The sequence below is a fragment of the Cupressus sempervirens genome, chromosome 7 (genome assembly GCF_028749045.1).
Source record: "Cupressus sempervirens isolate cs-2001-9-10 chromosome 7, ASM2874904v1, whole genome shotgun sequence".
NCBI classification, from domain to species: domain Eukaryota; kingdom Viridiplantae; phylum Streptophyta; class Pinopsida; order Cupressales; family Cupressaceae; genus Cupressus; species Cupressus sempervirens.
In genome coordinates, this window is record NC_143124.1 from 857,755,558 (window position 1) to 857,781,116 (window position 25,559).

The 25,559-nt window shown below is 34.7% G+C and overlaps 2 protein-coding genes across 2 annotated transcripts; one reads left to right on the forward strand and one right to left on the reverse strand.

Moving 5' to 3' along the window:
- Nucleotides 1-407: 407 nt before the first annotated feature.
- Nucleotides 408-2,214, reverse strand: LOC149550155 (uncharacterized). Its single transcript, XM_089794437.1, has 2 exons — nucleotides 2,185-2,214; nucleotides 408-749 (listed from the first exon to the last, which is right to left on the reverse strand). Exons 1-2 carry the CDS (start codon nucleotides 2,212-2,214, stop codon nucleotides 408-410), a joined length of 372 nt encoding a protein of 123 aa, XP_089650563.1.
- Nucleotides 2,215-9,530: 7,316 nt separating this feature from the next.
- LOC149550156 (uncharacterized) lies at nucleotides 9,531-12,463 on the forward strand. The gene has a single exon (XM_089793270.1). The coding sequence runs from the start codon at nucleotides 9,737-9,739 to the stop codon at nucleotides 12,341-12,343; it is 2,607 nt and encodes an 868-aa protein (XP_089649396.1). The 5' UTR covers nucleotides 9,531-9,736; the 3' UTR covers nucleotides 12,344-12,463.
- Nucleotides 12,464-25,559: the final 13,096 nt, after the last annotated feature.

Consider the following 25,559-nt stretch of genomic DNA (forward strand, 5'->3'; position numbering starts at 1 on the left):
ACTTTATAAACTGTTTTATAAAGAGAAATAGGCTTGAAGTCATTGAAAGTCTCCCTCTCCCCCTTTTTGGGTATGAGGGATAGAAAAGTATTATTCAGATCTTTGAACACAAAAGTCTTCCTTCTTGACTCCTCAATAGCTTCCCAAAGATCCTGTCCCAAAAAGTCCCAAGCTTCCTGAAAGAAAAGAGCAGGAAACCCATCTGGACCAGGTGTTTTTGCCTTCCCCATGCTAAAAAGGGTCATCCTAACTTCCTCCCTTGACACTGGGCAAGTCAACATTTTTTTCTGTGCATCTAAAATCAACTAAGGGATTCCATCCAACAAGCCAAGACACATCTCCTTGGAAGCTTCCTTATGCTAAACACCTAATAGATCCTTAAAAAATCTTACAACCTCCCCATTGATCTATGCTTGGTCTATAATGGTATCACCATTCAAGTTTTTGATGGAGAAGATCTTGTTAATTGACCTCCTTTCCTTCACAGAGTTATGAAAATACTTAGCGTTGTGATCACCTTCTTTAAGCCACAGTTCATGAGACTTTTGCCTCCAAAAGATTTCTTCCTTCTGCAACACCGCAACATATTTTGTTTTCAGATTCAACTCTTGTTGGTAAAGAGCATCATCCATTCCCCCAACTGTAACCACCTCAGTGAATTCCTCTAACTTTTTCTCTAGCTTGAACTTTTCATCGAAGATATTTTTAAACACCTCCCTATTCCATACCTTCAGTTGCTCCTTTAAGAACTGCAATTTCTTAAAACACTTGAAAGCGCAGGTGCCTTTTCATTTAGGAGCTAAACTCCACCAACTTTTAATCAAATCAAAGAAGTCATTTTCCTACAACCACATCTTTTCAAAACAAAAGGGAGCATGCTCCGGTCTTGAATCATCCCTAATATTTAAGCAGATAGGAAAATGATTAGAACTTGTAAGAGGTAAAATGTCTGCTTGGCATAACCACTCCATGCTCATCCAATCACCACCCAAGAGAAAATGATCAATATTTTCAGCAATATTAGTGAAACCTTTCCTATGATTAGTCCAAGTAAAATCTCCATTAGAGAAGGGTAAATCTTGCAGATTATTCATAAGAACAATATCAACAAACTTTTGATGACTTCTATTTAAACTGGCTACCCCTCCTAATTTCTCACTCAATGATATTATAGCATTAAAATCACTATCCAATAGCACCAACTTGCCCTCCCCTAAACTCAATTTTTCTGTCAAGGTTGCCCATAGTTGAGACTTCTGGGTCTACTGACATGATCCATATATATTAAAGGCCAAAAAACTCATCTACAGCTGAAAAGAAGAAATATTTAGTAGTTGCCAATGAGGGCTAGAATCCACCAAGGAGATACAAACATAATTATCTTTCCAAAGGATCCCAAAGCCCCCAGATGCACCATCAACATCTACCAACAAGCACTTCCAAGATGACAATTTCTTAGCAAAGACCCCCGTACCATCACCACTAAGCTTCATTTCTTGTAAAAAACATCTAAATTTACCTGATCAAGCACACATTTGACCAAGCACAATTTCTTAGAGGCATTGTAGCCCCTAACATTCCATGAAAGCAGCCTCATGGCTTTCAAGAAGAGGTATAACCTCTTCCTAATCTCAATAGTTTAGCCTGGTCCATTGCACAACTAGCCAAGGCAAGTTTAACACTCACTAGTTTTGGGCCCCTCTTTTTCTTTTCTGCAACCTTAGGTTTGTTAATACTTGATGGTGTCATTCAAATGGAACACTCTTGTTCCAACACCAGCAAATCCAAGATCCCACACTCATCTACTCCAAGATCCTTATCATATGAGAACTCTAATTTTGAAGCCGGTGCATCCCTCCTGTGTTCCTTCTCACTATCCAAAAAGGACTCCAACATTCTAATAGGAGAAATCTATATACCTTTTACATTTCTTCATCCACCCAGTCCTTGCCCTCTGGTAAAGGAGAATCCCTCATCTCCTTCTCCCCATTCTCCTGCCTCTGAATCAATAGCTCTCTCTATACTAGAATGTGTTTACCATTCACACCATCACTCCTGTCTAAAGTATCCAGAACAATAGAACTAGGACCTTGATGGAGAGGAGCCTTCCAATGGCTCCCTAGATAATCTGTTGGGAGTAAGGGGTCTCTATAACCACCTGTGTAGACTAGGTAGTAGTCTCACCATTCCCACCAACACCTTTCCTACTGCCATTTTTTCTAGGGTTTATCTCCCAATCCTTAGAGCAGATCTCATATATGTTAGGCCTGCATATCATTTCCTCCTCAAAGGAAATTGACCATGGGGAAATGATTTCACATTGCTACTCAATCAGCTTCAACAAGTCTAAGTAGGAATTCTCCATTTGCCCCTTCCCTTTCCCTAGCTGCCCTTGAGGATTTGCATGATCAACATAATCTGCATCAATCGCCACCAAAAATTCCCCTTGCGAGCTGTGGATAGCAATTTGGTCGGGCACATAGTAACAATCTTACATTTTAATCAAAATCCTAGAAAACTGAAACAAGCGATTCTTTTCTAGCACCTCTTCAGATTGAAGAAAAACCCCTAAACTATTCCCAATCATCCTTAGGGTTTCCTCATCCTTATACTCCCATGGCAGATTTTTGAGGTTTACCCAAATTAGAACTTCTTTCACTTTTTCAGTCTCTAGGTTAAAATTTGGCCACCAATCACAAACATAAAAGCCTATTCCATCCATCATGTATGGGCCTCCACTCAATATAGGCTTCTTATCATTAGGAGTTCGACAAATAACCATATAAAATTCATTCAGCAAAGGCTTGAGCTCCATATTTTCCCCCCAGTTAGTGTTCAACCAGTCTTGGATTTTTCTTAAAGATGGCCAAGGCCCTAACCATTTCAAGAACAAAGCCCTACATTGAAGGTGTTTAACCGACTCACTCCAAGAAGGATTTTGAACTGGAAGAGTTGACATCCTAAAAATATTCTTATTTAGGGTTTTAGAAGACATACCCACGACTACCATTTGCACCCGTTGGACTTGTTTTGGTCGTCAAAACTTCCTTTTCAATCCGCTTAAAATCAAATTGACAGGGCAAAACCAGGTTACCATTAAAACACTGGGGAGCTCCATTTCCTTTCCACCCAGCCATTTGATCATACTGCCAATCCCTACTCCAACCACTGCTAATCCTTCGTTGAGATTCCCTAACATCGACTTGTTTATCTTGATAGAAGTTTGAAAACGACCATGATTTGCTAGAGGCTCCACTCTCCAGACCAATTTGCCCATGTGCTTTCTGCATGAAATGCCTATTACCTCTGCTCCTACTATCTCACCCATCTCGTCGCAACCAAGGTGTCATTATAGCCTCATCTTCAAACCCTAGTTTTTGTCGAGGGGGGTCGCCAAGCTTGTCTGGTGTTCATCTTGAATTCTCCCTTAAGGTTTCAATTTTTCATTTCAGTCTGAGTTTTCAAATTTAAAGGGTTACATCTTAATCCTTAAAGTTTAACCCATATTAGAATAAAAGTCCAATTAACCAATTTGATTTAAATCAATTTTCTGAATTACTCCAAGGGTAAATTATATTTATTTAAATTATTAAAATAATGCTTGTTGATTTCCAAAGAGAATAATCTATGAATTTATTAAAAATCAATATTATAATAATTTAATTAATTTATGGCTTTAATTAAACAACTTTCCTTATTAATTAATCTTAATTAAATCACATTTAATTAGATTAATTAATAAAATATATAATTCGTAGTCTACAATTCCAAATCATTTTAATAATAACTTAATTAGATATTATTAAAATTTAAGTCAATTAAATCATTAATAATAATTATTTATTTAAATATAATTTAAGTTATTACTAAACAACTATTAGTTTAATTAATAATAATTATTTATTGACATTTTATAAACTAAAAACTTTAAAAAAAATATTTAATATATATTAAATAACTTTTAATATACATTAAATAACATATAATAAAATTAACATCAATATATATATATATATATATATATATATATATAAATTTTATATAAACTAAATTTAATATAACTCAAAACTTTATTAATATAATAATAAATAATATATAATTTAAAAAATAATAATCTTAAAGCGATTTCAAATCCCTGCAAGCCGTGACCATATGGCTGCTGTCACAGTCGTACTGCAAATGCAGTTGTAGGTATGGCTGCAAACAGCGGCTGTAGGCACTAGCATTAAGGTAAGGGGGTAGGAGGTGAGTAAAACTTGCCCCTCCCCAATTAAATTATGTAATTTTTTTAAAATTTCGTTTATTTAAAATATATTAATTTTTTTAAATTTTTATTTATTTATTATTATTTTTAAAAATTACTTTGTTTATATACAAACAATTTATCAACAACACCCCGTCCATAATAATTAATTAAAATATATTTTTTATATTATTATTTTTTTAATATCATTTGCGAATATAATCTGATAGAGAAGATCCAATAAACCATTCAAATTTTTGATTTAAAATTTCTTTTTCTTTCAAAACCCCTCCCAAATTTGATTTCTCGTTTCTTTAATCTATTGAAAGAGGGTATACTAATCTTTTGATTTTCCCAATAAACAGAAGATTAAATATTCATACTAGGAATGCATATTACTGAAAACATTTGTCACAAGAATTCTTTAGAAAAGCATTCAACATACACGATGAAGACAAGAAGGAAAGAGTGTAACAAATTTAGCGAATAATCACAAGTGTCTACCTGGACACTAGTGCTAATCACTTCCCCCAAGAAGCATGTAGATAATTTCCCCCTCTCAAAACCTTCTCCTTTTCGAAAATTCCGTCCTTCTCCAAAAATCGTGGTCCCTCAAAAACAAACCCTCAATGGGTGATAAGGAGTTCTCTCCTCAATTTGGGGCACTAATTGTGCGATCACGTGAGAGGACTCCTTGCTCACCAACCTCAACTCCTATTGACTTTTCTTAATCTTTCCTTAATCTTTTCTTTATCTTTTCCACGCACATTAATTGCATTATTAAATAACTTTATTAAATTTTCACTTGACTCCTCTTTTAATTAATTTATTGAATTTTAATTTGATGTGCACTTTATGTAATTAAAATATCTTTATTAAATTCATTTATTTTATTAATTTCTTATATTTTAATCTCATGCATACATCATGCGATCTAAAAACTTTTAATAAACTAATATATTTTCACTTTCTAATTCATTTTTGAAATTCAATTGATAAAATATTATTAACTTAGATAATAATATTATTTAGCATTTATTTAAAAATGAACTCTAATTATATTATTATTAAATTAAATAAATATTATCATCTTCTAAATATATTCTTATAGCCTTTATCTTCAAATTTAATTATTTTTATTTAATTAATGCTCCAAATTAATTAAATCAAATATTTAAAATATCATAATAATTTTCATTAAATTAAATCATTAATTTAATCTTTTAATTAGATCTAATTAATAGAAAATTCACTAGACTCATGAAACAAAATACGAAAATCCATCATAGCAAAACGCATACAAAATCAAACTAAAGGGATTGTAATTATGAATTAATGTCATTCGACGCATTCGGAGGGTACTCAACTTAGATACTTGTCCTAATTTTCAATTAGGACAAATGGCTTAAAGGTTTACAATTTGGACTCAAGAATTTATCTTCCCTCTCTTACCATAGAGATAATGCGATAAGGTATGCTCATCCTTGCAATTCAAGGAAGTTGATACCCGGTACTTGCAACCTACATAAAATTCACGCATGTACAGACACAATATTCTAAGCTAAACAGGCAATGACAAGAAGTGGTGCATCGTGTAGATCTCGACTAGCAGGTGACTACGACTCCCTTCCTTAACCACATCGGAAACGTCATACATAAAGAAAACAAACACACACACCATACACATGTAGTATGGGGTAAGTATCCATAAGAAAAAACAAACATAATGATCCATCTAACTAAACATCATCAATAACTGAAAAACACTGTAATAATCATCATGCATACATGAAGTATAGAGTATCAAGTAATCTCATCATAAAATCAACTGAATCTGAAATAGTATCTAATGATCTCAAAATAATGCCACTAATCGTCAAGCATAAAGTTGGCCTAAAAGAGTTTAGGAAAAATAACAAAATGCAAACTAGGGGCAGGCGCAACAACTCCCCAAGGCGAGCCTCATCTATGGTTGTCCATCCAACCATAGCTTTTATTAGAAAAATGTCTTGATCAATGGTGTGTTGCATAACCAATAACTTTAGGGAAAATCAAGCCTTCCTTGAGTCTTTAAATCATTTATGCCTCAGATTTTCCACAAACTTCCACACAAAGGGTTTATTTTTGTGCCTGGGATCTTCTCAATGCTAGTAGCCCTTTCCCCTAAATTAATTCCAATGCCAAGAACATAGGTGGCTAAATTATTCTCCAACCCTTTTAAAGCTTCCTATGAGATCAATTGATGCATCATGAACTAGATAATGTCCTTCCCTTTGCCCAATTGTAGTGCCCAAGCTAAAATCATTGAGTAGATTTTCATGTTTATTTGATAGTGGTTCTCCAATTGATAAAAAATTTCACTCAAAAGCTAGGCCATTACATCCATCAATCTAGGATTAGAGAATTTAAATATGTTATCCACTCTAATTCACCTACTGTGGCCATGTAATAGTTTCAATGGTTTTTGACGATGTAGGATAAAGGAGAGTTTCATTTTTAGTTCAACAAGCAATCAAACATAGTAAATGCTCTGCACCTAGAAAAACATGCGAGGATAAAAGGAAATCTCACATAATTAAAATGAAGGTGGTGAATGATGGCTTTTTAATAAAATGTTAGTCACATCCAAGGTGGTACTACTTGGGAATGACAAATTTTACCCGATCCCCAAACACACACACTACATTAAAGAGTTTGTAGTTGTGCTTAAATGAGGTGGAAAAAATGAATTTTAGAGATGTTTAATCATCCAACATGACATTAGTAAAGTCTTCCATAATAATCTCAAACATGTTGAGAGTAAGACCCTAGTTTGACCTTATGTTTGCTTCCTTGTTCCTCGCTCTTTCTATGTGTGTGATTCTAAAGTCCTATAGGGTGGCCAACTCAAATTTTATATTGTGGATGTAGTTTTGTAAATGTTATGTATCCATGTCCCCTTTTATGATGACATTGATAATAATTAATGAGTCCCTTTCAACATGTAGTTTTGTAAACCCCAACTTCTTTGATGCCCTAATAGCCAATAAAGTTGCTTCAGCTTCAACAACATTGTTGGTTGTATCTTGAAGGCATTTACCACCCTATGCTATAAGGTCTCCATGTTGGAAGCATGAATGCTGATGATATTCCTATGGGGGAGTATTGTAGAAACATGATTAGATCATTATAATGATGATATGTTACATTTGTGACTACATTTGTCATTGATGTCAACATAGCAATTTTCTGTGGTATCTGATAGAAGAATAGTAGTAAAGATCAAGTTGGTACAGACAGATCATTGAGTATTTTCACTAGCAAGGTTAAAGGGAGATACTACTAATTGTCTAGTATATGCAGATAACCTCGGGAGAAAAAGATATTAAGTCTAGAAGAAGTTATGCAAGTTTTGGTAAAAACTATTTTGAGATAGAGTTTACAAAAGCATGTTCTAGTAAACTTGTTATATCTCTTAGCAGAGTTGTTATTCTGAGAAGAAAGGTTAAAGGCGTGTAGAAGACATGTTGATGATGACATGGCTAAGTTTGCTTGTCATAATATTACACGTACGAAAAGTTATTCAAGTTACAAGGCGACTGATTAATGTTATCGCCAAGTATAACATGTTCTTAATGAGGTCCTATAATAATTAATTGAGAAGGTGTAATAACCGACTCAGGGAATTTTTTTATGGATTTGCTATAAAGGAAGGACATTTTCCTTTTTTATGAATAGATGTATGAATGATTGCAAGAAGCATGAAGAGTGAAATAGAAGAGAGACAAATTGATATGCGAGGATAAGCAGAGTAGAGCAAAGTTGGAGAAAACTTCATTGTCGAGGTTTTCTTCTAAGATCCGAGGTTTGATATTTGGATCTAAGGTTTGTGACCTTGTCTACAAGGTTTGACAATGATTGGTCCAGTTGACAGGACAGAGGAAAGAGGTTAAAGCACAATACAAACAATTATTCTGCAAGGAATAGTTGAGAGATTAGTTGGACAGTGAAGTTTAGTGGTCTTGCCCCATAAGCTATTTGGACAGTGGGTCCTTCTGCCTTCTACAACCCCTAACAAGGTTGGCACAACTCCTAACAGGGTTGGAATCTCCTAACATGGATTCAAAGTCTCCTAACAGGGACTCTTATGTATTGAATGTGTTTATAGACTCCTAACATGGTCCATCCTCTAACAAGAAATATATATCAATATATCTTTGTGGACATCATTCCCACCAAGGTTTTCCCTTTGATCAAGGGTTTCCCTAGTTAACAAATTTGGTGTAATTGTGTATGTACATCTTGTTATGGTTGTTGTTTACTTTGGTTGCATGGTTAAGATTAATTAAGGTTGATAAATGTTTAAATTGGATAACTAATTCATACCCCCCTTCCCAGTTATCTTGGTGGACTATCATTTCTAACAATTGGTATTATTTCAAATTTTATATTGTGGATGTAGTTTTGTAAATGTCATGTATCCATGTCCCCTTTTATGATGACGTTGATAATAATTAATGAGTCCCTTTCAACATGCAGTTTTGTAAACCCCAGTTTCTGCGATGCCCTAATAGCCAATAAAGCTGCTTCAACTTCAACAACATTGTTGGTTGTATCTTGAAGGCATTCACCACCCTGTGCTATGAGGTCTCCACTTACATCTGTGATTACGAATCCTACCTGAGATGGCCTTGGATTCCCTTTTGAAACACCATCAAAATTGCATTTCCACCATCTTTCTTGTGTTTTTTCCCATTCTATTAGAGTCTGAGAAGAAGGAGAAGAGGGATTAACCCCACACGACCCATTCACAAGTGAAAAATGTTTTTGAACCTTGGTTGTAAGCACTACAAGCAATAAGCCCCACTATTTCACCAAGGGTCAAGGGTAATGACTTTGCATTGATAGGTAACAACTCTGCATTGAGAACCATGTTAGAGAATGCCCCATAGGGACTTGAACCTTTGTTGTAAACACTATAGGTAAAAAGCCCCACCATTTCATCAAAGGGCCAAACCACAATCAAAAGCTTTTCAATTATAAATAATTTCAAATAATTTTTATGCTCAACTTTAAGCTTAGGAAAAATTATCTTTTCTCTAATTGATAATAATAATATATCTTTATAAATGACTTTGAAATTTAATTGATAATAATCTTCATAGAATTTAAGGAAATTAATGATAATCTTTATATAATTTAAGGAAAAAAGAAACATTCCCCATAACTTTGAAATTTAATTGAAAATGATCTTTTAGTAAGTTTGTCTTAAATTCTATAATTCTAAATTCTTAAAAATGTTATTGAGGAAGAATGAAGGGGATCGAGGATATCGGCAATTGGCGGCCGAATTTTAATATTAATGAAAAAATTAATGTGTGGTTCTTACTGGGATGAGCTTGATTGATAATTGGGATACTGAGGGACTATATCCGTCGCGTCAGAAGAAGAGAGTTGGATATTTGTATGCTTTGTATCGATATCATGGCAGGGCAAAGATAGTAAGCAGAATTAATGGCCGAGAAAATATCTCTTCCTTGTCTGAGACCTGCACCGGCTCCTCCCAAAAATGTCTTCAATCCAAGAAGCATATCTCCTCCCTCAACACCTCAATCTGAGGCACTTCCCGTACTTACCCTAATCGAACTTATCAAGCATACAACTGATTCTTCATCTCACGTTACCCAACCCAAATCCAATGCCAATTCCCAATCTCGAAAGACCAATCAAAATCTTACCCTTGAATCAGACTCAGTAACCAGTTCTTCCCCACTCATTAAAAATGACCCCCGTTTCACAAAAAATGGCATCGGTTTCATTAAAAATGGCACCCACGTCATCAAAATGGACACCCAACTTGAAAATGATGTCGATTCTCTACCGTGCACCAGAAAAGACGATACCCAAGCTGAAAAGGGCATTAATTCGTTGATCGGTGACAATGTTTCAGATTTGCTGGACATCAGCCATGGAAGGCAGCCATGGAGGGAGGAGCTCTCAGAAACCGGTAAGTCAATTCTCATGTCTATTCTCGAAGAAAATAGGACAGTGCATGGTATATTAGATATGGCACAAGATAAATTAGTAGAAGGGGATCTTATTGCAATCTTAAGGGGTTTGACGGGGTTTAAAAAATGGCGGAATGCTCTGGGTGTTTTCAAGTGGATGAGAAATCACGAAGCCCGCAAATCCAGTGGACAGGCAATTGGGCTCATGCTGAGTTCTCTGGGAAGGGATTCTGAGTTTTCTAAAGCGAGTGATCTTTTTGAGCAGCTTCTGGTAGAAGGTTATGCAATGGATGTTTATGCATATACTGCTTTGATTGATTTGCTTTCCAAGTCTGGCAAATACAAGCAAGCAATTTCTCTGTTCAAAAGTATGCAGGAAGATGGATGTGAACCTAATCTCGTCACATACAATGTAATGCTTGATGTGTATGGGAGAGTTGGCAATTCCTGGAATAAAATCCCTTTAGTTGTCGAAGAGATGAAAAATAAAGGATTTAAACCTGATCTGTACACCTATAATATTATATTAGGTGCCTGTGTACGAGCAGCGCTGCATGAAGAAGCAACAAAGATCTTTAAAGAGATGAAGGCGGAGGGATGTGTTCCCTGCATTATAACATACAATTCTCTTCTTGATGTGTATGGGAAAGCAGGTTTGCATAAAGAAGCTCTGATCACATTGAGGGAAATGGAAAAGAATGAAGATTGCCGACCAAATGTTGTGACTTACAATATATTGATATCATCTTACTGTAGAGCTGGCTTCTATGATGAAGCTGCCGTTTTAATGGATACAATGACAAGCAAAGGAATTAAGCCTGATGTTGTTACCTATACAACTCTGATATCTGCCTTTGGCAGGGCAGGTAGAGAAAACAAAGTGCTATTGCTGTTTCAGAAGATGAAGAGCAATGATTGTCATCCAAATATATGCACATTCAATGCTATTATTGGTATGTATGGGAATAAAAGAAAATTCAAAGAGATGCTTGAAGTATTTGCTGAAGTGAGATCTGCTGGATGTACCCCTGATAGAGTCACATGGAATATCTTGCTGACTACGTGTGCAAGAAATGAAATGCACTGTTATGTTGATAGAATTTATAAGGAAATGATAAAAGCTGGAGTGTATCCTAAGCGAGATACGTTTAATGCCTTGATTAGTGCTTATGGTAGATGTGGGTCTATCAAACGTGCTTTGGCAACATATAGTGCAATGTTGGAAGCAGGAATTGCTCCTAATCTTTTGACTTACAATACTATTTTAAATGCATTGTCTAGAAAAGGGCACTGGAAGGAGGCAGAGGCTGTTCTGAAAGATATGAATGAAAAAGGTTATAAACCAAATGCAGATGCTTATGCCTCATTATTGCATGCCTATGCAAATGGTGATCATTTAGAGCAATTGAATGCTTTAGCAGGAGATATACAAGCAGGAATCATTCATCCCAGTTGGGTACTCCTAAAATCAGTTGTCCATGCATATAGTAAATGTAATTTGTTAAAGGAGACAGAAAATGCTTTCTTGGAACTGAAACGTAGGGGGTTTTCCCCAGACTTAATTACATTCAATATGATGATTTCCACGTATGGGAAACATGGCCTGATTGAGAAAGCTTTTGAAGTTGTAAATAGTATGAAGCAATTTGGGTGCAAACCGGATTTGGTGACATATAATTCCTTGATTAGCATGTACGGCAGAGCAGGAAATTGCAAGAAGGCAGAATCTATTTTAAAAGATATGCAAGTAACTGGTGTGAAGCCCGATGTTTTGTCCTACAACAGTGTAATCAGTGCATACTGCAAAGAGGGTCTCATGCAAGATGCTTCAAGGATTTTCTCTGAAATGATCGATACAGGCATCCGTCCTTGTATTATCACTTACAATACATTTATTACAGCTTATTCTGGCCTTGCAATGTCTGAAGAGGTCAAGAATGTTCTTGACTACATGAAGAAACATGGTTGCATGCCAAATGAGCAGACTTATAATGCCATTACATATGGTTATCGTAAAGAAGGAAGACAACACAAAGCATATGATTTTGTTAGTGAAGTTAGACAAAGTGATTACATGACAAGGAAGCACCAAATGGAACATCATAATGTATAAAGTTTAAACCAGTAGAAAACACATCTTTCTATTTAGGCCCTTGATTTTATGCATTAAGAGCACCATACGATAAATGCATTGTTTGGATTTTTAAATGTAGAAGCAAGAATAATGCCCCAAGTGGTCTCCAAATTTGTGTGTATGACATGATGTTCACCAATGTTCATATTGCAATTTATTTTTAACACGAGGGCTTCACAGTAGAGGGTTCAGAACTAGGACTATGCTAGGGAAGGTATGCTATCCTGGATCCTCCCTGTGCCAAATAATTGAAGAAACATTCCTTAAATGAGAATCGTTGTTTATCTGGTAATCATTGTGTGCGTTGTTACTTTTAATTATACTTTATATTTCTGCAATCTTGTAGTGCAGAATTGAATACGATTCAGATCCTAGAGATTTTCAAGGGACAAGATGGCTAATGAGAACCAACCATGTCACAAATCGCAAGATGCCAAGAGCAAGTGCTAAAGACGTACTAAGTAAACAATACATATTTATTGCAAAAAAAAAAAGAAACTAGACAGCAAGGAAATGAACAAAGACTGTATAGATAAATCATAATATATATTAACTGTAGTTCAGTGCACACTAAAATGAGTTCTGTGAATGAAACCTCAAAGAAGAGAGATGAAATCCTTGTAAAAGATTAGAATTTATGAAATAAGAACTGCATAAGTCCAGCACTTTTGATTCCACTATATAGGATATGATATATACGTTAATGTCAAGATGATGGAATTGTTGGGATGTTGAAGCATTCCCAGCTGTTACAAGGAAATGTGCCTCTAATTGAAAATGGCACCTTAGAGGAAATTGGGTAGGTGAGGATTCTCGCAGAAGTTTGAACTTATGCAAAAATGATGGAACTGTTTTTGCTTTGATGCAAGTTGGCCTGTTCAGATCAGCCTCGCATCTTGATGAGCAAATTGCAGCTGGCATCAGAGCCACCATTGTTGGTGCCAATACAGCATCAATGCCCCTAGTTGGCATAATTGCATTGTTTGACACAGTGAATGCTGGATTGAGAACTGGTACAAGATTGGGTCTTGGTGTTGAAGTCAAGGTTGGTGCACGTGTGTACAGTTGAACCTTGCAAAAAGTGTTTGCAAGGATTCCATCACTGCAGGTTGTTACACACTAGAAAGATGGATTTGGAGTAGAGGTTGAAGGGGTGGGATTCGTCTCAAAAAAATACAAAAATTGCCAAATGGAGATATTCTAAAGACATTGTGAATTTATCCAAACTTTTGACTTCAACCTGATTCGTTTGCTCTATTCTTTAATTAGAAAAGCAAGGGAAAACTTATTCTAGATTTGCTTGTTTGTGGAGTATTTGGCATTCATAGGCAATCACTCACTGTGGAAGTGAAATAAAGTGGCAAGGCCCTTATTGGATGTGCTTCGACCCACTTATCACGATTCGATCATCGATCAATCGGAATCATAGATTCAATGTCAAGTGGTGCTTATGTTCTGTGGCATGAATTGTTGTCGATTGGCTAAAATCAAGGCAGTAATTTCTGAATGACCCAAGATTAGATGCTAACAAAGTTAACATAAAAGATAAAGGTAAGGATTATTTTCTCCAATCTTCTTGTTGATGATGTAGGGACCAGGCCAGGAATCAGGAACTGTAGTATCAACTTAGGGATCAAGTCCTAGCCCTTATGCTTTCCAGAATCAAAATGTAAGATCGAATTTATGGGCAAGCCTATGACACTTAAAACCTTGGAAGCCGATGCGTGGCCCTAGAGGCTGGATGTAGGAGTAGAAGCTAGTGGAGGCGGAGGTAGAGTCGGATGCGTCTGGAAGCTGGCCGGAAGCCATCACGGGCCAGCCAAATGCGATTGGAAGCCGTGCCTTCCAGCCAGCTTCCAGATGCATCCACAGGGATCCAAGAAACCCTCGAAAATACATTTTAAAGTGATCTTTTCCACTTAAGTAACTTATAAAGCACATGGGGAAATATACATTTTAGTCTAATTTTTCCTTGGAAACCCTCAAACGGCCCTAATAGAGGACATTCAACCACTATCATCTCCATTTTGTTTGCAGCTCCTCTCCTTTTCTCATTTGCTCTCCAATTTTGCATTTTGAAGGAAAGTTGATTATTTTTGAAGAGGATTGTTTATAGAGGAAGGGATAGCTTCCAAAGACAAGTTTTAAGCAACTAAGGTAAGCATTTAATCCAATTCTTGTGTTCTTTGTGAATTGTTTTGAGATTTGGATGCATTTTTTTGAGTTTGTGAAGAATTTTTCTCAAGTTTTAATTTTTAATTTTTTAAAACCAAAGTAAAGCAAGAAGTTTAGCAATCCATCTTAAGTAGTTTTCTATCATTTTTTTGCACTTATATGCTTGATGTTGATAGTTTTCCTTCAATTTAAGTTTATTTAATTTCTTATAGATGGCCACCACCAATAGTCAAATTTCAGTGGGCCAAGTAGGTGACAGTTTTAAAGTTGATGTGGCATCTCCTTTATAGAGACATACCACAAGAATATCACAAGTTTCTAGAGGTGGTTCATATCTTTGGAAATGTAATTATTGTCAAAGCAACAAAGGCAAACCATTCAATGGCTTTTACTCTCAGGTAAAACTTCATTTTATGGGTCCTATTGGTAGAGGGTTTTCAATGTGCAAAGACATGGATCGGAAGGGGTTATCTAATGCCCAAATAGCTTCATTTGTAAAAGAACAATAAGCTGCTGATAAATTGGTAAAAAGGTCAAAGCAAAGTTTTTTTAATCAAAATCTATCCTCAAAGAAAACAATGCAACTACCCAAGGAGTCAATTGTATCCTGCAAACACCCATTCTTGCAACTACCTATACCAGAAAAGGAAGAGGAAGAAGTAGAAACTATTTTTTGCAAAAGAGGTCGATTGGACACAGAGTTAAAAATGGAGTTACGAGAGCTTGTTGATCAAGCCATTGCATGATATCTCTACGCCAACGGTCTTCCTTTCAATTTGGCGAGATCACCATATTAGAAGGAAATGGTGGCAACCATACCTAAAGCACCAGATGATTACACAAGTCTCGGCTATGAAAAGTTGCGTACTGCTATGTTGACAAAAGAGAGGGTTTCGGTAGATAGAGCTCTTCAACCAATTAGAAATTAATGGAGAAGTTCAAGAGTTTCTATTTTTTCAGATGGATGGAAAGATATGAGAAACCACTCATTGATTAATGTGACTGTAGTTTCACCCAAAGGGGCAATGTTCTTGAAAGTAGTTGATTGTGAAGGGGAAGTGAAAGATTCACAATTCATTTCCAATATTCTCATTTAGGCCATAGAGATGGTGGGTAGTGAGAATGCAATTCAAGTGATCATAGATAATGCAACTAATTGCAAGGATACATGGGCTTTGGTTGAGGGCCAATATGGTCATATTTTTTGGACACCATGCACCGTACACTCCCTAAACTTAGTCATGCAACAAATTGGAACCCAAATAGATTGGGTGAAACAAATTTACTAAGAGGGAGAGGAGATACAAATGTTTGTGACGAACCACCACATGTCACAATCCATATTCAAATCATTCTCCAATTTGGAGTTGCTAAAGGTAAATTTAAATTGTAGTTATTAGACACTAAATTTTAAGTTTTATTTATAGATTCTCTGAATATATTTTATGTCATGTTCAATATTTCTTGACATATTGTTATGATTGACTTAGGTGGCTAACACTCAGTTCACAACTCATACAATTGGTATGAGACGACTTGTGAAGGTGCAAGAGGCATTAAGCCAAATGGTTATTTCAACCCAATGGGGTAGATGGAAGGCTTTAAATTCAGAGAGGGCACAAAAGTTCAAGGCATTGATCTTGGATGACAGTTGGTGGGATCATGTACGATTTGTATCAGATTTCACACACCCTATCATGACTATGCTCCGTTTTGCTAAATTGGATCAGCCTTGTTTGGGGGATGTGTTTGATGGTATGAACACAATGGTTGAGAAGGTAAAACTTTCAATACAAGCACATGTGGCTTACCCCACAAAATGTGAAGCCTTCTACAATCAACTTGAAGCAATCATTCATCATCATTGGGAAAAGATGGCTACCCCATTGCACCTCCTTGCATATGCCTTATCTCTAAGGTACTATAGCGAAGAAGTACTTGTTATACCTAATAGAGTAGCACCTTATGCAGATGAAGAAGTTGCTAGTGGGTGCTACAAAGCTTTTGCGAGACTCTTTGTAGATGAGGATACTCACATAAAAGTTACGATTGAAATTGGATTATTTGCTATGAGAACCAAACTTAGTCCTCTTGCAATAAAGGATCAATGTGACATGGGAGCTATCACATGGTGGTACTTCTATGGTCAACCGTTCAAGCATCTACAATCTCTTGCAATCAAAATCCTCTCTCAAGTAAGTTTTTTTTTTAACCATATGTATTCTACAATTCTTTAAATTGGTTTTTATTTTTACATTTTAGCTCAATAAGTCATTTTGTAATTGTGAACATTGTCTAGGTTCAAGTTCTTTTCTTCTACCGCTGAAAGGAATTGGAGTACATACTCCTTTATCCACTAAGTAAAGAGTAACTGGTTGGACTCTAAAAAAGACAAGGACTTGGTTTTCATTAATACCAACTTGTGTCATTTGTCACGTAAGGAGGACCAATGCAAGGAAGGGGCAACCAAGCTTTGGGATATAGAACCCGAGTGTGCAAATTTGGATGCAACGATTCAAGATCTTACCACAATCACATGTGATGATGTTGATAACATCATGACACACGGTGTATCTAGCACAAGTGGAACCATTTTGATAACTTGTAGCAATTGGAGGAGATGGAGATGATGATGAGTTTTATGCGAATCCATATGATTTGGATCCAGATTGATAAACATTAAATGATCAATTTTATTTTGATTTTGTAGTTGCCACATTTTCATTGGGTGATAAATTATATTTTGATTTTGTAGTTGTGATGATTTGCTGATTTGGAATTGAAATCATGAACATAGATGCATATGATAGTCATATCATTGATATGTTTTATATTTTATAATCTTATTGATTATTTGATTATGTATTGGTGAAGTTACAAGCTATCAAATATTTTAATTTTCTATATTTCTTCCACCTCTTTGCATATACATAGTATAAATGTGTATATAACACACATGCGCGCGCACACACACACACACGTATGCATCCACATCCCCCCCTCAAAAAAAATAAAAATCCCGCATCTCGCATCCACTTCTAAATCGGTTACTATGCTTAAAACACATAAACTGTTCACCGAGGCTGATATATTTTACATAGCTAGATGAATAAATTCACTTTTGTCAATTGGCTATGCTGTTGAAAGGACCAATGAATCATTTTATGTTAGTCATTTGGTAACTTTGTGTAGTATCCTTTACAAAAATTGTATAACCTACTACACTTAATTTATAAAGTTTAAACATTGCATCAGACAGAACTGTATTTGATTACCAACATAAAAATGGATTATACAATTAATAATATCATGTAATCATGCCAAACCTACAACACATATGCTGACTTGCTAACAACTATCCAAGATTGATTGACTGTGTGTTGTGTACAAATTTGAAAGACCATGAAATACTTCCCAAAAACAAGAAAGATAATATCTACAACACAACTCTGACCCATAGATGAGAATGCTGAAGAAGACCAACTGGTTTTTGTCCTTTGGTTTTGAGATTCAAGGGATTTTGTCCTCTTATCACTTATAGAATACTAATGCATAAATATAATAGCAAAATGGGAGACCATGGTAGCAACCAAACACCTCATTTTGTGACACGAAAGGGTCCAAATTCCTCCACACCCATATTTTAAATAAGAAATGCTATTCAAGTCCAAATGTCATATTAACTCAATGCTCCCATTTTGATGGTTGAGTTTAACTGCCCTATTTGGAAAGTCAAGTGTAAGTCACATAATGCAGAGTTAAAAAGTTATGAAACTAAAGAGAAACTACTATTAAATATTGTAGATACTTAGATGATGGAGAGTTCTAATATAATATAATATAACAAAAAATATTTATTTTTTGTTCTTTTAGTTTTTAATATTAAAATTCCTTTTTACAGAGACATAATACTCCACTCATTGGAAATATTAAAGGAATAGGTTAGGAGATGCTATAAGATGAGTTAATAGAATGGGGCATTACAAATACATCCTTCCTAAGATTGCTTGTCCACAAACAATGTAATGGTGAAGTTTCAAATATTGAGTTGACTGCTCGCAAATAACATTTGCTATTGGTAAGTCCGTTTAATAAACCAAAGATTTTATGATGATTCTCTCAGTTTCTCTTTTCATATGCCAATGATGGCATTGACACTGATATACATTTCTCCTAATCATCCAAGTGTGTGGTTATCAGTGAGAAGTTATTGATAAAATATAAAGTTTCTAATAAGAAATTGAAGATCGTAGAAATGTTCTTATCTACCCAATTTACATAATATACAAAAAATGACCATTAAAGCAATATAATAATATTCTAATACCCTCCCTTAATGGTCAATTAATCAACACCACCAAGCTGCCCCTTGAGTTTGGCAAACTTATTTGGAACAAGAGGCTTGGTGAGAATGTCTACAATATGATCCACTATTGGAATATATTGCAATTGAATTGTCCTTCTTTAAACAATTGTTGAATGTAATGACAATGAGCATCCACATGTTTGGTTTTTTCATGGAAGACTAGATTCTTAGCAAGTTAGAGAACTCCTTGATTATTAGATTGCAAGGGAGTTAGACCTACTTGAGATATTTGCATACCCACAAACATTTGGCGAAGGTAAACTACTCACAAGTTGCCTTAACAACTCCTTGATACCCTACTTAGGTGGATGAGAGTGAGACTGTATGTTGCTTTTTACTAGTCCAGGTGATTCCACCTCATCCTGAATCGAACACATATCCAAAGGTTGACGTGTTATCATCAATCAAACCCACCCAATATGAATATGTGAACCCACTAAGTCTAGAATAATGATTCCTAGTGGAAAGAAGTCCATAATCAAAGACACCCCCTTCACATAACAGAACACACACTTCATTACTACCCAATGATCAAACTTGAGGGCAATCATGAAGTGTGAAATGCAAAATTGAAATTAGGTCTAGTGATAGTGAGATAGATGAGACTGCCCACTAGTTGCCTAAAAGTGGTTTCATCAACATGAGGATAATTGAACTTGGCTCACAACTTTAGTCATTTCTCCATAGGTGTGGAAGCAGGTTTACAATCCTGCATTTGAAACATGTCAAGCAAGTTCCTCACACACTTAGATTGAGAAATAAAAATGCTACCATCAATTTGCCAAACCTCAACACTTGCACAATAATGGAGAAGCTCTAAATCTATCATTTTAGAATCCTTGCACATGTTTTGCTTGATTTCTGCAAGCAAATGTGGTGAATTGCTAGTAATGATCAAGCCATCCACATAGACAACATGAAAGAGAACATCATCACTAGAATGTTTGATATACAAATTATTGTCAGAAAGGCAACACTGATATCCATGAGCAACCAAGAATTGACCAATCTTGATTTACCGTGCTTGAGGGGCCTGTTTGAGCCCACAGAGTGCTTTATTGAGTTAACATACTTGGTGGGCTTTGCCAATAACCTTAAAACCAAGAGGCTACATCATGTAGACTTCTTCCTACAACTTATCATTGATGAAGATACTCTTAACATCCATTTGATGGACTTTTCATCCAAACTAAGTTGCAATATTGAGAAGAAGAAAAATTGCACTCATCTTGCCAGTAGGAGAAAAGTCTCCTCATAGTCACTGCCCTCCCATCCTAGAAACCCTCAAGCAACTAAGTTGTCCTTATATGCACCCTTTTGCAACTAATGGGCTTCATCCTTGGAGAAAGATAAGAGAGAACCCAAGTGTTGTTCTACATAAAAAGTGTATTTCTCATCCATAACATGTTCCCACTCTGGAGGCCCTTTTGCCTCTTTAAATGTCTTAGGCTCATAAATACTATGAAGGTTGGCAATGAGAGAAAATTGTATTTTTTTGCTTGCCCTTATTTCTAGAGGATCTACCGTTAGTGAGCTCATCATGACGAACATCATGGATGATCTTAGCCCACAATTTATGCTGAAGAGTAGATGTGCCAACATCAAATGGAGGCGGATAATTGGAAGTTGAAGAGGATTTATAGGTGGAAGGCTAGCATCATCCAAAGGAAAGTTAGGTAATGCATCATTAAATAACATAATCTGCATTGTCCCTCCAAGTGAACCGGATGAAAGATAGACACCCAAATCAGAAGCCTTCAAATGATGATCCTCATAATTCTACTTAGACAAGGAAAATTAATATGGTCCCTATTCTTCAAAGACAACATCACAACTTAAGATAAGACGAGCTGTGTCTACATCAATTAGTTAGTTAGCCTTATGATTGTCATTGTATCATGTAAACATAAGCTTCTGATTCTTGGAATCCAATTTGGAGCGTTGGGCAAATTTTGAATACATACAAATGCTAAAAAGCCATAAACTTTTAGGTGGCTGATCTTGGGTTTGTGGTGAGTCTAGGCTTCCTCATGAGTCTTCCCCTTAACTACATGTATGAGATCGATTAAGGAGATAGATTATAGAAAAGACTCCTTTTGCCCAATATTCTTTAGGAACATGACTGTTTTCCATCATTGATTTGGCCATTTTTGTCATGCTGTAGTTGCAATGTTTTACAACGTCATTTTGTTGAGTGGTGTATGGTGTAGTTAACTGGTGTCTGATGCCATATGTATCACAAAAAGTGGAGAAATGTGTAGAGAAAAACTTCACCCATCACCATATCTAAGCGATATAATAGTATGCCCATACTCTTTTTCTACTAAGGCCTTAAATTTTTGAAATACAATAAACACATCTTATTTCTGTTTAAGAAAGTACACTTACATTTCATGATTGAAATCATCAACACAAAGTAAGAAATACTTGTGCTCAATGACATAAGGAGTATTCATTGGACCACATACATCAGTGCGGACAAGCTATATGACATTAGAGGCTTGCAATGAGTCACCATCCTTGAATGACATACGAGTCTCTATTCCTAAAATAAGCATATCAAGGCAGTGATATTTGAATATTCTTAACATGGGTTGCTTCCAAGTGTTATAATTTTTGCCATTGAATCTGCAATTTAAGGCCTTAGTAGAAAAAGAGTATGGCTGTAATCATTGGTCGATGACATCATCTTGAATGTTTCCCAATTCACAAAAATAAAAAATTAAAGAAGAGGCAATAACACACTAATCCTAATGCAAGAAACTGAGGTAAGTGTTATGTGCAAATTTCAAAAAATAATGAAGTACAACTGAAACAAATTTCAAGATTTTTTTTCGCTGACTTGGAAAAAGATGACAGAGACCTAGAAGAGATCTTGAAAAATGTAGAAGGAATCTAAAATCAAAGTAAAATTCTGGTTGGTATGAAATTTGAGGCACATAAATCGACACCCTCAAAATTTAGATGACAACCCAGTTGAGGTTTTGAAAAACTCACTAAGAACCTACAAGGAGATTTTGATTCCAACATGAAGAAAGAGAGTTTTGAATGAAATTCCAGCAGTCTGTAACAATCTTGAAAAAAATTGCAAATGGATCCACAAGGTGCAAAAAAATGACCATTCAAGGTCGAAGAATATAAAATATGATGAAAAGAATGGTTGAAATGGTTAAATAAACAATAAAAGATGTTGTCTACCGCCTCGAACAAATAATAATGCTGCAAATTAGACATTGCACAAGAAAAAAAGAGCTGACTATATGGATTGGACCTTGTTTGGGACACCAAAATGGAGAGCCTTGTGCAAATGCAAAAGTAAATGTTTGTGTGAGAGTGAGAGGGTGTTTGCAAACATAAACTAGCCAAAACAAAACCAACAAAAAAACGTGCACAATTTGAAGAAGACAGACCACACCATTTACAAAAGGACTTAGTTAGGTCGAGGGTGTTTGCATACATAAACTAAAAACCAACAAAAAATGTGCACAATTTGAAGAAGAGAGACCACGTAATTTACAAAAGGACGTAGTTAGATCCACAAGCCCACAAAATTTATTTTTCTTTAGAAAAATGAAACACCATGTTGGAGAGAAAAACATCTCTACCAAGAGAAATGAAACCCTATTCGGTTTCAAAAATTTCTATAAAAAATTCATAAAAAATCTAGGAAAAGATAATTTTGAAAAATTAAATTAAATAATTTTAAAATTAAAATCATAAAATTTCTTGAAAAATTCAATTAGCTTTGATACCATAATAATGAGAAGTAATTGGTAAAATATATAATTTATTAACAAATGATCAAAATAATCATTAGAACAAATTCAGAAATGTACAAAATAAAAAGTTTCTACTTAATTTACATAATATAGAAAGACAACCATTAAATTAATAATATTCTACCAGTAGTAGATCATCTAATAGTGCAACATGCTAGATTAATGCCTTTTGTGGAAAGGTACATTGAAAATATCACTTCAACCATTCTTCTTAAAGCTTTGTATGCCCATAAACTCAAGTTTTTGAGGTTTTCATTGAAGGTCTATTTATAAGTCCTAGGCACAAAAAATAAATCTATCACTATAGTGTCAAGTGACACAAGGCCAATATTATTTCAAATCTACTCCAAATGATTTTTAAATGACCTACAAAATGTCTTATGTATGATGTGCCATATTATTAGCTATTTGTGTACACACCGTGAAATCAAACATTCACTAGATTAATTAAATAAATATTTAATTAATTATCGTCAAGGTTCATCACCTTTTAAAATTTTGGTAATTAATTAATTATTTTTTATTTCAATAATTAAATTATATTAAATTAATTACTTTTCTTCTTTCTTCTAAGGATGATTAACTTAATTTAGTCAATAGTTATAGGCTATATGTGGGAGCTTTGCTCCTCTAAAATATATTTCTCATTGAAAAATTGTTAGCCCTCCTAAAATGCATGCCAAAAATATTTAACTATTTTCATGTAATATTTTATTCATTAATTGGTTTTCAAATTGAAGAAATATTTTAATTTTAATTTTTTTTTTGATTTCTTTCCTTAAATTGATAAGAGATATTTAGTGACATAGTAGTAAAATTTGGAATTACTATCCAAAAAGGCATATAACATGCTTGAAGATAGATTTAAAAAAAAATGATTCAATATATAATATATAAAACACTATATATAATAATAATTGATATAATATTGAGATTGTTTTTTTTTTTGACTGGTAAAAGGCTAGAGCCATATGAATTTAATTAAAAATTTACATTATCTCTATTCAAGCAAAGATTGGTAGGAAAGAACAGAGAAAAAAACCTCCAGTCTAGCCCAGGACAAATGTCCTTTACACAATTACAACATTTAAAAGAGGCATTCCCCAGTTTTTTTAGGTTTGATCCCATCCTCAAATACATTAGTAGATTTAATTAATTATATACACTTTTTAATTTTCTTTTTTCAAATACATCTTTCCTATCTTCCTTAGTACTCAAAGAAGAGATTCCTTCTATACAATTTCATGTTTGATGAAGTTGAAAGATGATTTTTCTTTATGTGTATCCAAGAGCATTATAGCCTCTTTCATTTGAGTGACACCAAATAGTATCATAGTGATTGATTATGTAGATCCTCCATGAAATATGTGTTCTACCAAAAAATCACCAATCTCACATGTTTTTGTTAGTCTTTAAAATCAATTTGTTAGCAAACTTTTTATTATTACCAAGGATAGCAATTTTGATCCATTTATATCTAGGAACACACACACACACACACACACACACACACACACACACACACACACACACACACACACACACACACACACACACATATTGCTCAATAATGTTTCCAAATTTAATTTATTCTAATTACAATTTATACATAATTTATGTTTTATGCAATATGGTGTGTGTAAGTGATCAATATATAGGGGATGAGTTTATATGAAAAAGTTAGGAGTTTGAAATGTGTTGTTGACATGTCTTTATTTCTTCTTATTACTTTCAACAAACATTCTTATCATGAAACTTGTTCAATATTTTTTTCAAGTTGTCTGATCATCTGAATTTATTGCTAGTAGCCTATATATAATTTGTTGTCTGATGCTTGTTACATACCTTGACTTAATTTGCTAAGTATTGAAGGCTAGTGCCCTTTGTTTGTCCCGTTCTGTTGAATCATTTTAAGAGAATCTGATTGATAAAAGTATTGGAAGTTTATTGTGGTTTAAATTTCTTTCAAGATACTTTCTTGAGAGGAGGGACACAATGCATATCAAGCATTCTTAATTTATTGCTCTGAGAAAGGTTGATAGTCTAAGATTGTGAACAAGAGTCTGCATGACTTTAGGTACTTAATTTATTTTCTTCTGATTTGGCCATCTTCCATAGATACATTCATCACTTTTGATATTTTGAGGTTGCCATTGCATAAATTGTTAAGCAAAATTGATAGCAGGAGGGTGTTTAAAGTAAGTGTAAATTGAAAATGTTAATTCACTAACATTGGCATTTGGGAAGAGTCAGTTATTACTTATCTTGAATTCAAGGAAGCATAAACTGAGATTACATTTAATTCTAATAGAGCCACCACAAAGTCTTTAAATTTAATAACAATGACTTATTTTTTTTCTTCATTTCTCCTAATTGAAATGTAGGGAGGAGATTGAACTTTCCTTAGGAGATTATTTTATTTTTAAAGTGAGTTTCCTAGTCTATTTTATTTCTTGTTTGTAAGTTAAAGCATTTCAAGTTTTTTGAATTAGGATGTCTTTGCCACCTGCTCCTCTATTAGCTAGGTTATATGCTATTTTATTCCCTTCTCTAAAGATATGTTGAATTCTTAATATATTTGAATTTATCTAAGAGAGAAATGATGACTTCTAGTTTAGAGTTGATTCTCCAGTTAGGGGTTTCTCGTTTTCTGATTGCATTCAAGATTATTTGCGAGTCTCCTTCTATAATTAATTTGCTTATCTCCAAGTTTGTTTAAATGTGTTGTGATGTGGAGCCTAATAAAACTTAGAGGTTTATTTGACATTGTTTACCCCTATAATATTTTATACGAGGGTTTGGGGGCAGTGCCCCTTGTAGGGTCTTAGGGCAACTCCCCAAGTGCGCTTCTTGTCACAGTATAGGGTGGGGTCAA

Bases quoted from the DNA above. Each gene is read 5' to 3' on its own strand.
- LOC149550155 (XM_089794437.1), bottom strand. From the start codon at position 2,214: ATGGCAGTAGGAAAGGTGTTGGTGGGAATG. The intron at 750-2,184 runs GTGAGACTACTA...AAGAAATTGCAG, and splicing joins GAAAGGTGTTGGTGGGAATG to TTCTTAAAGGAGCAACTGAA.
- LOC149550156 (XM_089793270.1), top strand. From the start codon at position 9,737: ATGGCCGAGAAAATATCTCTTCCTTGTCTGAGACCTGCACCGGCTCCT.